The sequence below is a fragment of the Agelaius tricolor genome, unplaced genomic scaffold (genome assembly GCF_023055355.1).
Source record: "Agelaius tricolor isolate 1412-34295 unplaced genomic scaffold, bAgeTri1.0.p SCAF_24, whole genome shotgun sequence".
Taxonomy (NCBI): Eukaryota; Metazoa; Chordata; class Aves; order Passeriformes; family Icteridae; genus Agelaius; species Agelaius tricolor.
In genome coordinates this window covers 4,707,223-4,720,866 of record NW_027269284.1, presented here as the reverse complement: position 1 = coordinate 4,720,866, position 13,644 = coordinate 4,707,223, and the positions used below count along the sequence as shown (strand labels likewise).

Sequence of the window (13,644 nt, the reverse complement as noted above, 5' to 3'; positions counted from 1 at the left end):
AGCTTATTTTGCCAACCTTCTGTCTGAAAAGCACTTAGATAATCTAAAAAAGGGCCTATGAGAGAGCTGGAATGGGACTTTTTACAACAGCAGGTAGTGACAGAACAAGAGGGAACGGCTTCCAACTAAGAGGGCAGGTTTAGATTAGATATGAGGAAGAAATTTTTTCATTGTGAGGATGGTAAAACACTGGCACAGGCTGTCCAGAAAGCTGAGGATGCCTCCTCCCTGGAAGTGTTCAAGGCCAGGCTGGATAAGCCTTAGAGCAACTTGGTGTAGTGGAAGGTGTCCCTGACCCTGGCAGGAGGGCTGGAACAAAATGATCTTTAATGTCCCTTCCAACTCAAGCCATTCTATGATTCTGTCATGGTATGTGTTTGGATTTTCTTACATGGATGCACAGACAGTGAACTAAATGTTACAAGTTGTTACTTCTGTCTTAAGTCCCGCTTGAACCACTTTCACTGAGCAATTTTTGCTGCTACCTTTTCAAAGTTTTGACAAAAGTACTCTTTACTCTTAAAATTAGGTTCAAAACCAACTAAGAGTAAAGCTTATAAACATGGGGAAAAAATAAAGTACTGCAACCAGTTATTCAAAAAATTAATTGTGCACTTCTGCTTCACTGGGTAAAAAGTTGATTGTTCAGATGTTTCATATCTCCATTAGTGACCTGGATGATGGATCAGAGTGCACCTCCCCAGCCTGCAGAGGACACAAAACCAGGAGGAGCTGTTACTGTGCCAGGTGCTTGTGGTGCCATTCCACAGATCTCACTGTGCTGGAGAAATGGGCAAACAAGAACCTCCAATTCAATAAAGAGAAGTGTAAAGTCTTACACTCGAGAAAAAACAACCCTTTGGACCAGGACAAGTTGGAGACAAAGCCTGGGAAGCAGCTTTGCAGAACAGAGCCTGGGGTCCTGCTGGACAAATTGCCCATGACAGCACCCATGAGGCAAAGGCTACCAATGGCACCCCAGGCTGTGCTAGCAAAAACACTGCCAGGAGCTCAAGGAAGGTGATCCTTCCCCTCTGCTCTCAATGGAACTTAGACCCACCCAAAGTGCTGTGCCCAGTTCTGGCTCCCCCAGCCAAGAGAAACATGGGCACACTGGAATGAGTAAAGACAGATCACTACCAGACTGGAGAATGAGAGGTGGGAAGAAGGGCTGGGAGGACTGGGATTGTTCAGCCCAGAGGAAGCCTTATCAAGGGGTGTGAATGAATGAATACCTGATGGGGACAACAAAGCAGATGGAGCCAGACTCCTCTCAGCAGTGCCCCATCAAAGTACAACAGGCAATGGGCACAAACTGAAATACAGAGAAATTCCTGTCAACAAAAGATGACATTCTTTTGGCACCACAACAGCAGTCAAACACTGGACTGGCTTTGCCAAGGGAGGCTGGAGTGTCCATCTCAGGAGACAACTGAGAACAGTCTGGCCAGGGTGCTGAGCAACCTGCTCCAGCTGAGCCTGCTTGGAGGGCAGGATACTGGCCTAGACTGTCTGCAGAGGTCCTGTCTAACCTCAGCTGCTCTGGACTCAGGACAGACACAACATGCACCTCATATAAACCCAGTCTCCTACATGTTCCCCTGTAACAATCCAAAAATTGCATTTCCATGAGAAATTAGTGTCTTCTTAAATCTGCTGCCAGCATTTTCCCTAAAAAACCGAACAGTAGCTCTGAGAAGGCACTGACACGTCCTGTGCTTCTACACTCTCCTGTTTCAACTTTTTTTAAAGCAGTAGCAGAGTAGCTAACCCAAAACTGCTTACCAGCAAACAGACCAGAATATTTTCAAAAGTGGCAATTTCTGCTTTTGGGTCTTCCATCTTCCATTTTTGGGGTCTTTGCCTATACAGCTTGCTATCACTTTAATAATTATGCATACTTTAAAGATATGGATGAATTATCCAGCTTCCTGTCATCACTTGTTTATTATTTTCAGCAAAGAACTCCAATAACAATGTTTGCATTCATTCATTCATTTTCAAATTGTCAGCTTTCATCTTACATGCTCTCATCTGAGACTAACAGAATTCCCCATCAGTAGGATTTAAAAAAAAAAAAAAAGAAAAATTCCACAGTAGTTTGGTAGAAGAATAGCTGACAACCTTCTTGTCCTTGAGAAGGGACTGGAGGGAGCAGGGGGGAATATTCAAGAATTATTTTCTACACTTAAAGAGCTTCTGTAGATTCAGCTGAAGAAGTGTATTTACTTCCCCTGAGCTGAACTGCTGAAGTATTTCCACTCCAGCAGCAGCCACAATTTAGCTCTGGAGCAGGGATTTCCCTCTGCAGTCTGAAGCACTCTCTCACATGAAAAGCACTCTGTGGAACACACTGTAAATGTGGAACTATTACACAACTATTATCTAGTGATGCTGGCATGAGGAAGCTAGAGGGAGGAAACAGGAAGGATATTCAATACAAGTCTGCAATCTTTTATATTTTACTCACATAAGGGAAAATCACCAGTGTCCAGAGCTCCAAGAGATACATCTGAGCTACTGTGTTGGTGAATTAAAAAAAAAAAAAGTGGTACACATTCATTTTACACAGCATTTAAATAAACTGGAAATAAAAATTCAGATTCTTAGTCCCACAGAAACCTGTAGGCATCATCTGACTTCTAAAGACCAAAATGAGATTTCATATCAACTTACTTTAGTAGACTTTAGGCTTAGTGTTCATTTCTCCGTGTGCTTTTTCACCTCCACCAGTAAAATGTTTTGATATATGACTCACAGTTAAGAACATTTCAGAGGACACATTCAAAAGATTTGAGCAGACACTGTTCTGGCAGGTCTTTTTAAACAATGAAAAATGTTACTGAAGATTACAGGAACAACCCAGAAGTTGAATGGCTGCTGGGAAGAGTCAATAAACATCACCTTTGCTTGGAAATTAGGAATTTCAGTGCAAGGGTGTATCACCCTCTTACTATTTAGCTTGCTAACTTTACAAACAACATTCCATTCTGTTATGTATATTTTTGTTGAGATATTTTAGGGGGAAAGAATGCTTGTGAAAATAAAATAATTAGTCCAAAATATTCTCTACCTTTGAAATGGCTGGCACTTTGACAATTCATCTTAAGTCATAAGCACCAAAACAAAAAACTCACTGATCCTCACTGCCAGTAATTTTTCAGGAATGTAGCAACCAAAGCTGTGGTAACAACTGGAATACACCTAAAATGCAGCCTTAAAACTATCTTCTTAACATTAAATGCCTTCACATTGTTCTGGCTATGGAAAGTGCCAGAGAGCTTTCACAGCTATTTTAAAATTTAAGCCTGATGCTGTCAGGGTCAAAGTACTTCTGGGCGACAGAAAGGAGCCTTCACATGTAAAAAGGGGAATCAACACTTTGTCCTTCTGCTTCTCACACCCGAGCAGAATGGAGCTGGTGGAGGAGGACATGCACAAGAAGAACAGAACCAACACCGCAGAACCAACACTGTAAAGAGCACACAATGCTCGGCGTGTGAAGGACAGCATGATCTCAGCACAACAAAGTTGACTTTGCATAAACATCTCCTATAGACGGCAAAACGTGGACACCCTGACACGAGAGATATTCAAATAAGCATTTTGCAATAGAGATCCTTCACCCAGGTCCCTTCCACAGCTGCTGCTATTTATGTGGTAAACCCCCTGTATATACAACACGACACTTCAAACAAAGGTTCCCGTTGATTCCTATGAGCATCATGCTTGCAGTTCAACAGTTCTCGGAGGCACTGAGCGCTAAGGTCATCGCCGAGTCCTTCACCTGCCTCACAACACCTGCTTAAAGCCCGAGACCACCTATGCAGCCCTGGGAGACCTCCATCCTGCAGGCAGCCCCAGTATCTCAAGGAACAGCTTTTACCAAACTGCATTTTGCTTATTCGCCTCCACAGCCCTCCAGTACGTCTGTCCCTTTTTATATTTTAAGCTCATCTCCATCTTCGGGGGACCAAGCAGCCAGGGAACCATATTACACCGCCACCTCCACTCCCTCCCCTTTAACACGTCTCCTAACAACGCCACGTAGATGCAGATAATCATCTGGGATGAGCACTTCAGGCAGTCCTCGGTGTTCCTGAGGGAGCACATTCCACTCACACCCCCCAGCCCCTCTCCCCCAGCCCGGCTCCGTCTGAGCCCACTCCCCCCTCACAGCACCCCGCGAGCACAAGGACCTCACTTATCTCCCAGCTCCTTTCCAGCTCTTTTTGTGTCCCCAGCGTAGCCCGGGGGCCTCCCCCGTCCCCTCAGGGCACGGAGACACCAGGGAAGAGCCGCATATTCCAGGCACGTCCCTCTCCCTCCGCGGAGGGGGATGGGAAGAGCAGCAGCGGAGCGGCACCAGCCGAGACGTCAAGCGGAGGAAAAACGAGGACAGGCGGGAACTATGCGATAGGAATCGTTCCCAACCTCCATCCCACAGCCCCGGGGCTCCCAAGGCGGGGAGAACAGGGTGGGGAGAAGGGGCTCCCCCTCAGCGCTGCTCGGGCGGGACGCTGAGGGCGTTAACGCGCTCCCCCCGCGCCGGGGGGCGGCCCGGCACCCACCTTGAGAGTGGGGTACTCCTGCACCTTCAGAGTCATTGAGAGCTGAGCGGCTGATTCCTGCACCGCCATCTTGGATCGGGCACCGGCCGCCTCCCCCCTCCCTCCTTTCCCTCCCGCCCTCCTTCCCAGCGCGTCCCGGCGGGAGCTACCTACGGCGCGCGCGGCATGCCGGGAAACAGCGCGCGCCCCGCCCCGGCCCTCATGGACACGGGCCGAACCAACGCCGCGCGCTCCCCCCCTCCCGCCACCCCGCGCCTCCGCGGCTTGGTACGCTCCGCGGGGGCGGTGACGGACGGAGAGCGACGGCGAGCCGGCCAATGAGCGGCTGCCTTGCCTCACGTTCCTCCGCCGTGAGTGTCGGCACCGCCCCAGAGCTCGGGGAGCCGAGCCTGAATGGGCAGCGGTGTGGGAATGGGCGGGGCCACGGGGATGCGCGGACAAATCAAATGGGATTACGGCATCGGGATAGGCGGGATTTGGGGGGGGTTATGGACACCCAGCCACTCAGGGGCGGCAGAGAGCCATTTCCTACGGCCCAATCAGAACGTGCTCTCGGGCTCAGTGGGCGAGGCCTAAAAGTAAATTTTGCTGGTGACTTCAAACGGCCGTTTTAACACCCCCGAGGTGTCCGGGAAGGAGAGGGGAGGGGCGCAGGGCGGGACGGGATGTGATTGACAGCGCCGCCAGCCAATGCTGTAGCCTCTCACGTTGACGGGCAGGCTGCTGAACCAATGGGCGGTGCGCCTGGGGCGGGCGGGCGGAGCGGCGGGCGGCGTGTGGCTGTGTGTACCTCGGGAGGGGCGGGGCCGCCCCTGTGAGTTCCGCGGGGCGGAGGGAGCGAGTGGGAGCCAGTGAGGCGGAGACGGCGGGAAGAGGTTTAAATAGCGGAGACGGCGGCAGCCCCCTGCCCGCAGCTCCCCGGGCCGGCGCCGAGTTTCCCCGGTGAGCGGAGGCGTGGGGCGGGCGCAGCTCCTGCCGCAGCCGGGCCGGTCCCGCCTGCCCCGCGGGGGACGGGGTGGGGAGGGGGGGCGGCTCCGTTCGGCCGCCGGGGGCTCTGGGGGTCCCTTCATGGGCGGCGCTGCCCTCGCGGCCGCGCCGGGGAGCGGAGCCGGCGCTACAGGTGCGGAGCTGGGGCTGCCCCGGCCGGCTCTGGGTGCGCGGGCTCCCGGCGGGATCCCGGCGGGCTGTGGATCTCCATGGCTGCGCTCAGAGGCTTTGCGTGACCCGCTGACCTCTGGCCGGTCCCTGTAAGGTGACAAGCACCGGTTTAAGCGAGCGGTAATTCCTCTGCCGGCCGTACGTGAGTGTTTCCATTAAAAAAAAAAAGAAAGAAAAGAAAAGGGACGCGATCCTGCAGAGTTTTTACTCGTGTGTGTGCGAGGGAATAAAACCGCTCTTGGAGTGTCAATCCTAATATAAAAGCTGTTTCCTGGGCAGTGTCTCGGTGTTCGGCTCCTCGCTGTGACCCGGGCACCTCAGAGTGACACAAGGCACTGGGACAGACCTTCAGCACAGCGAGCTTGCAGAGGAAGGGAAAGGTGCCCATAGCACCTGCCCGTGCAGTAAATACAAACTTCATTCTCTTGCTGAAGTCGATGTCAAAAGTTTAGTTTCTTGATGCACCGGCAGCAAATGTGCTTCAAGCAGTGTGCTGCTTGAGTTTGAAGCTTTAAAGAGACCCCAAACCCTGTACCTATCAATAACCATGATGATTTTTATGCTCTCTAAACATTGTGGTTGTTTTTACTGGTCTGCAGAAGACTGAGGGGAAATAAACACCAATGTTTCCAGGAGCTGCAAACACATTTAACTTATATGGTTTGAAAGAGCGAGTATGTTCCTGAGAATATTTAGTGGTGTTATTTCCGATGCACATAGATCTCATTGCGCTGAAAGTATCTGTCCACCACAAAGGGATGGGGGTAAATAAAAGGGAATGTGGGAAGTCATGTAGGTGAGTGTTAGATTCTCTTTGGCTCTTGCCTCTTTTTACTGATATTTACTCACAGCTGCCCTAGCATTCAGCCTTGTGCTGACCATAACCAGCAAATGTATGCCTAAACATAATTTACCAAGCCCACACCAGGTGCAAAGCCTTTGTTTGAGAAGTGTGTTAGTAAAACTTTTGCGTTAGTTATGCCTGGGATTAGCATTCGTGTCCAGACACGATCTTGGGACCAGATCCTGCAAGAGGATTTTTATAAGGGGGATTTTGACTCCATTAAGGCTTTGTGCAGGGAATGGTTCACCCTGAGCTGCTTGGGTGGAGGATTGAAAACTTTGCTCAATTGTTGCTGTATTTACAAACATAATTATGTGGCATTGTAAAATATTCCTGTTCTTCCTGTCTGTCTTAAGTATCCTGTAAGCTAATATTTAGAAGGAAATTTGCTCTTCAGTATTCCCCATGATTAATGGTACTGAGCAGCTTGAACCTGGCATACCTTAACACTGTGATGCCTGTAGGGATTGAAGAAGTGTGACTTGCCATGTAATTGATCAAGTCATCTATGTATTTGTCCAAGACACTTATTTGCAACAGGTTTTGTTTACATATAATCTCTTAATAGTCCTTTCTGATAATACAGTAGCTAGTTTAATGTAACACAGATACTCTGTGGGTACAGGTTATGTGCTCAGACTGTATCTGTCTTTAAACTGGAGGGTTTTTGGTGAAGCTTTGTCAGACGTTAGTAGCCAGAGCTAAAGGGGTTGCTTGATGGAACAGATGGCCAAGCAACCATCATGTCAGAGAAAACAGCATGCATTCATGTATTCTTAGTTTAACACAAGAGGGAGCATGTCTAATCTTTAACCTTTAAATATTGCAACTTCAGGGAGAAAGCTTGAAGTGTTGAGTGTCAACTAATTTATGTTCAAGGCTCCATGTGCAAATATTGATACAACCTATGCATATTGCTGGCATGTTTTCAGCTTTGGGCTGCAGCTGTGGATTTATAGCGTAAATGTTGGCCTGATAAATGTGGGGATGAGAACTAAGCTAATGATCTTTTGATGTTGTTAAAATGTGTGGTTTCCTGCTAAATTAAACAAAATGTTTATGGCAATTGTTATTCCTGGGTATGGTTATTAATATACTAAGCTTGTACTTTTTTCTTAAATATTTGGTTAATATGTATGTCTTCTGCTTAACCTACCATACAAACTTATAAAGCTGAGTCTTAGTTTAATTAAATTTAGTTTAATTGCCTATATACCTTTGCATTTAGAGTTCTTATAAATCCTACTACTTTATTCTTCAAGAGGAAGTATTAAATTGGATCTAAGAAGTTTTGTACTGTATCTTCTTTATTTTTTTCCTTGTCCCCTGGTGTCATAAAAGGAAGATGAAAAATCAGCTTCCATTTTGTGTTTCTTGGTATTGTCCAGTTGAATCATAATGTGTTAATGTTTGTCCTCGTTCAGTGTCTTGTTAATGTGAATTAGCAATTAGTTTAACTTAAGCAGTGTGCAGAGAATACTCCAAACCTTTAGGAGAACTTCACTCATTTGTTTCCAGTAGCCTTCCACTTTGCTCCAGATTAATGATCAGAGAAAAACATCTGCCTACCATTAAACACTGCATGCAAATGATGTATCTTTCAGGAACATAAACACTCTGTGTGTTATTTGGTGGAGCAGAGCAGAAACCTCAGTGCTCTGCTTTCATACACTGAAGAAAACTGCTGTGGATGGAGATTTTATCACACTTGCTTCTCTTTCCTCTCTGTGGCCATTATAACCCCAGTGCCAGGTGGCAGAAGTGGGTGTCTATGTGTCACCATCATTTCTTGTATTTGCAGACCAGACTGGCCTGAGGCAGGAATGTGAAGGCCTGTGCTGGTTCAGGTGGGAAGGAGCACAGGTTGTCCCACTGTTAGTAGAGTTCTCTTCCTCTGAGCAGGTGGGTGTGGTGGTATTGTCCATTATCATGGATTCTCCATGTTTCTTGGCTATTCCATATCAACCAAGACTTGTGCTTTGGTTTTCTTGCCCAGCACTCTGCATGGACTTTACAATAAAGGTGTATTTTTACTTTAAAAGAAAGTAGCAATATTCCTGTACAGTTCATGGTTTGGAGGTTTTTCCCTTCATTTTGTTATTGTAACTTTAAACATAACTGAAATGTGTCAGTGTAAATGTCTTGTGTAAAAAGTTTTATTTCTGTATCTGAGTAAAAACCCAATTACCAAGAGTAAAAACCCAACAAACAAACAAAAGAAAAAGCCCCCACCACCAAAACCCTGCAATTAACAACAGCAGCAGTGATTGCCCTGATGTGTCACTGCTTAGAGTGTAGTTGTAAAGTAGTAAATACAGATCAAATGCTTTGTTTCTTTGTTTTAACATGATTATAAGGACCCTTTCCTTATCCGGGGAAAATGCAGATGCCCTCAGCAGTTTGGGCTACCAAGTTACCATAATGAATTGGGGTTGAGACCTCAGTAGAGGCTGTGCTGGGTCGTCTGTGGGAGCATTTTCATATCTTTGGTACCAATCTGGCACCTTTCAGGCCATGTGTGTGTACAACTTAGAAATTATCCCATGTTTATGCAAACTGGGTTTCGATGTTAAGGTATGTTTTATATTGCTTTTATTAAAAAAAAAAAAAAAAGGAGGGGGCATTCACAATGTAGGTCAAATTCTTGTGAAACCTCTTTAAAAAAAAGACTTGTATTTGCATAAAAAAGGCATGTGGGACTGCCTGAGAAGTGCACCGAGTCCTGTAACTTTCTGAATGGTCTAAATGGGTGATTTAAAATGCAAAGGGAAGGGGGTTTACCTGCAATATTTTTGGCCATAAGCATTTTTTCTTTTTATTTTTTTCCTTTCTGAATTACAGCCCCCTGAAAATGGGGGGGTTTAGAAAGAAAGTGCTGACACAGCCTTGACTACAGAGCAGTGCCCTGCTTGCTGCTGCAATAATTGTCCAGGCAGTGTTTTCTGCTTCCCTGCCATTTTGCTTTACATTCCTCCAACCCATTCCATTTTTAACTTTCCGAAAGTTTGGTATTATTGCGAGCCCCCGGCGTGTGTGCAGCCGCCGGAGGAGCGAGGTTGGCAGAGTAGCATGGACTTGTTAATCTCAGCCTGATCTTGTCAGCAACAGCAGAGCAGAGGGAGCGAGAGACACACACAACTCCGGCTGGGGCAGCGCTCCAAAGGTTCGTCTCTTGTTTTTTATCCTAAATCGCGTTTCCCTGGGCAAGTGCCGGCTGCGCGGGGCTGCACGGCGGGGCCGGGGCTCGGCCGCGGTGTTTGTGAGCCGGGGAGGCTCCGGCTCCGAGCCGGCCACCGTGTGTCTGTGTGTCTGTCTGTGTGTCTGTCTGTGTGTGTGTGTGTGTGCTACGGCCGCGGAGCCGCCGAAGGAGAGGAAACCCTGTTGGTTCTCCATGCAAATGACCGCTTTGCTTGTAACAAAAGCCTTGATGTTGGGCTTGGAAAAATGATCTGACAGTGTAACAACCCCAGGCCACTTTCGCCATGTTTTTGTTTATTCATGTTTCATTCCGTTTTCCGTAGCTATCTCGCAGATGTTTCCAATTTCACTGTTTGTTGTTGGCTTGTTTTCTTTTTTTTTTTTTTTCTCCTCTCTCTCTTTTTTACACCGTCGAGCCTTTTTGGAGTTAGCAAGAAAACGTGTGAAAGAATGTTAAGAAAACAGAGAGGTGTTGCAGATGTTTATACTTTAGTTCTTGCGTTGCGCCTGGTGATTCTGGCAGAGGGATTCGGTGCATATGAAGGAACGTAAGAAGCATCTGTTTTACCTACCGAGCTGGTGGTTTCGAAATGTGCCCATTGTAACTTGAATATTTACATAAACAGATGAAGTGAGCACGTTCCCGGTGCAGTGTGGCAGGTCGAGATTCTCATTTGTTTGCTACTGTTTTTGAAAGGGGGAGGAAGGGGGGGAGAATCCAAAAGAGCAAGGAAAGGAATATCTGTGACACATCATGTATGCTCCTAGATAAACTCCTGCCATCTCGGAGTGCCTTTAAATATTTGAACAGCTTCCGTTAAGTCAAATAAAATTGGTTACCATGAGAAACAAAAAAGTCTAATAGAATAGTTGAGCACACTAATGAAAATCTGAATGTAACATTGTTTTAGAATCATTCAAAGAACTGGATTAGACAGAAAACCTTGTCAATAATGTAACATTTAAACATTTTTGCTTCTGAGATCCTGGAAAACAGCAGTACACAGTACAGAAATAGCAGAGGTGGATGGTATGTTATCTTACAGTTGCATAAATTGAAATGTAATCGTCTACTAACGATATTAAAATCAGTCTGGTTGTAGAATTTTATGCTTGATGAATGTATCGAGGCATACACAAATAAAATCTGAAATCTTAAAGGACAATTATTCAATGTCCAGAGCCAGTGGTTAAATCAGATGTGGTAACTATGGTGAGAGGTAAAGTTACTTAGCTTCCCACAGACCATGCATATGTGGGTTTCTTTTTCACATAATGGAGATTAAGGAGAAAAGGATTAGAAAATCTAAAGAGAAATTTTGAGTAGGAGACCTGTAGCCTTGCTCTGGGAATTAACACTGTGGAGGCTTTTAAAAGAGAGGCAGGGTGGAAGTAAACACTCTCTTGTAATATATATTGATGATAATTCTAGAAAGGAGTCTTTCTGGTTGGCAATATCAACAGCAGCTCATGCATACAGGAACAAAAATCAATCCTCTGCATATTAAAATAATCCTCCTACTCCAACAAAACAAAAGCAGAACCCTGCATAGATTTTGACATTACCAAGTGGCAGCACAAAATCAGGTAAAGTCTGCTATTCTGAGTGAATGAATTTTAGGTTTTTGCAGAATGAAGTAATATTGATTTATTTGGATTGCTTCGCATTCCTATTTTTAAGCATGTCTATGATATGTGTTTAGGATATTTTTTAAACTTCAAAAATGGTGGTCATAGGAAATAAAATCAGAGCTTAGTGTTCTAGCTGGTAAATATTGGGGGAGTTTGGACTGCAGCCAGAGAGACTTGGACCACATTTCTGATTTTCCTTGAGATGAGAGGCTTCAGTGTTATCCTGAGCTTCTTTGGGAAGAACTTCAGATTATGCTGATCAGCTCCAAGGGGCATGGGAAGGATTGTCAGGCTTGCACATAAAACTCTGATGTTCTGAGAGAGCCACCAGAGATGCTAATTAGTGATTAGCAATTTGAAAGCTTAGGAAACAGGGGAGAGGTCAGGTTCAATTTCCAGCGTAGTGGGAGCAGTTCCCTCTGACAGTGAAAGGTACATTTGCAATGGGAGTGCAGAGACATCTGGGGGACATGGGGTGTGTTCTGCTTTCTAGGAACAGGTGCTGAAGTGTACTGGGGTTTTGGCAATGCATTAGACACATCTTTAATAAAATACTCTAAAGTTTTGGGTTTCCCCTCCTCCCTGCCCCCACTGAGGTTGTAAAACACTTGTTTTATGAGAAGTTGGCAGGGGAACTGCTAGTTGAGCACAGCCTGGAAGCACGGTGTTTGTGGATTTGCTAGGAGGTACTTTGAGCTTTTTCTGGGTCATAATCCCTCAGTTTCCCTTATCAGCTGCTCTGAGAGGGTGTTATCAGGTACCTGTTCAGGAGACTGGATTCACTATCACTGTGCAACACTGCTGGTTAAACCCATGAATGGAATGTATGCTTCTGGACTTCAGGCCAAATCATAAAAAATAGACCCAACAACAGTGAAATTCACATTTGTTACAAATTGTTTTCACAATAGGAATGGTCAACAAATTTTAATGATTTTTCTGTTTAAATTGTCACTTTTTCGAAAGTATTAAAAGTTCACTAATTGTATTCTCTGCTAATAAGGAGGAAGAGGAGGAAAAAGTATTGAATTGCTTCTATCAGTGGACAATATTTTGCTTTTTCTTCATTGAAAAAAGCATGAGTTGACATTTATGGAATGGTACATTGTTATTGCATTAATAATGGATTATTATTTCACAGGGAAATTTTTATTTATGTAGAGATTGCTATTTTAGATTGAAGCAGAAAGCTTCCATATCTAGAGCAAAACTCAGATATAGCTATTGATGTGTAACAATTAATTTCCTTTTCAGTGTATTTTGAAATTGTTTTATCATCCTCCTTTATTAGGATGTATTACATTTAAGAACAACCAACCTGATACTTCAGGCACAGGATGCTGTATAACCTAATGGATAGGAATAGTGGAATTGGAAGAAATAGTGTTTTTATTTCTTTGCTATTGGATTAGGGCAGATCAATTCACCTTTCTGTTTCTGTTTTCCATCTACAAAACAGGTGTAATGGTAATTCCTTCAATATCTACTGATGAATTTTTGAGATAAGCAATACTTTTTTCTTACAGCAGCACACATGTTGGATACTGACATATTTGCATCAAAAGTCCTAAAACATTACAAATAATTAAAATACTAGTGATTTGATGATAAAATGTTGCCAGAAAAAAAATCATATTTAGTGCTGATGAGGCTTTTTCAGACACTTGTGACTAATGTGGGGTTTTGTAGGGTAGCTGAATGTCAGCTGGCTGGTTAGTACCTTGAGAGTGAGAATTGACAGATTATACATCTAGTTCAAATCTTGAACAAAAGGCAGCAACTGACACAAGCAGAGGACACAGTCTCAGGCTGCATCAAGGGAAATATAGGCTGAGTATTAGGAGGAAGCTTTTTACACAAAGGGCGATAAAGTTCTGGAGTGGCTGCCTGGGGAGGTGGTGGAGTCCCCATCCCTGGGTGTGTTTGATAAAAGCCTGGATGTGGCCCTGGGTGCCAGGGTTTGGTTGAGGTGTTGGGGCTGGGTTGGACTTGATGATCTTGAAGGTCTCCTAACCCAGTGATTCTGTGAATTCTGTGAAAAGATGGGCTGCTGTTTATCTAATCTGATCAGTTTAATCAATTGGCAGAGAAGAGCATTTACATATAAAACTTGATGACAAAATTTAGGAGATTATAGTTTGAAGTACAAATTGCACCTTAAGTTTCCACAGTTTTTCATGTGTGACCCTGCTTCAGTTATCTACTCATATCTTTATCTTTGTAGACAACAGAGTCAGTATT

General features: G+C 45.0%; 2 protein-coding genes across 6 annotated transcripts in view; one reads left to right on the top strand and one right to left on the bottom strand.

Moving 5' to 3' along the window:
- The window catches only part of MAEA (macrophage erythroblast attacher, E3 ubiquitin ligase), a 49,515-nt gene extending 44,801 nt beyond the window's left edge, over window positions 1-4,714 (bottom strand). For both annotated transcript variants that reach the window (XM_071447450.1, XM_071447451.1), the window contains exon 1: window positions 4,572-4,714. In XM_071447450.1, the coding sequence (XP_071303551.1) occupies window positions 4,572-4,640 (69 nt within the window). In that variant the 5' untranslated portion in view covers window positions 4,641-4,714. The remainder of the gene's footprint in view (window positions 1-4,571) is intronic.
- Window positions 4,715-5,383: 669 nt separating this feature from the next.
- Window positions 5,384-13,644, top strand: part of CTBP1 (C-terminal binding protein 1) — a 237,823-nt gene continuing 229,562 nt past the window's right edge. Inside the window, exon 1 of one of the 4 annotated variants that reach the window (XM_071447420.1) lies at window positions 5,384-5,513. The gene's annotated coding sequence lies outside the window, so the exon portion shown is untranslated. Of the gene's footprint in view, window positions 5,514-9,719; window positions 9,737-13,644 lie in introns of those variants that run through there. The other 3 variants (XM_071447419.1, XM_071447416.1, XM_071447417.1) reach the window with 3 other exon arrangements.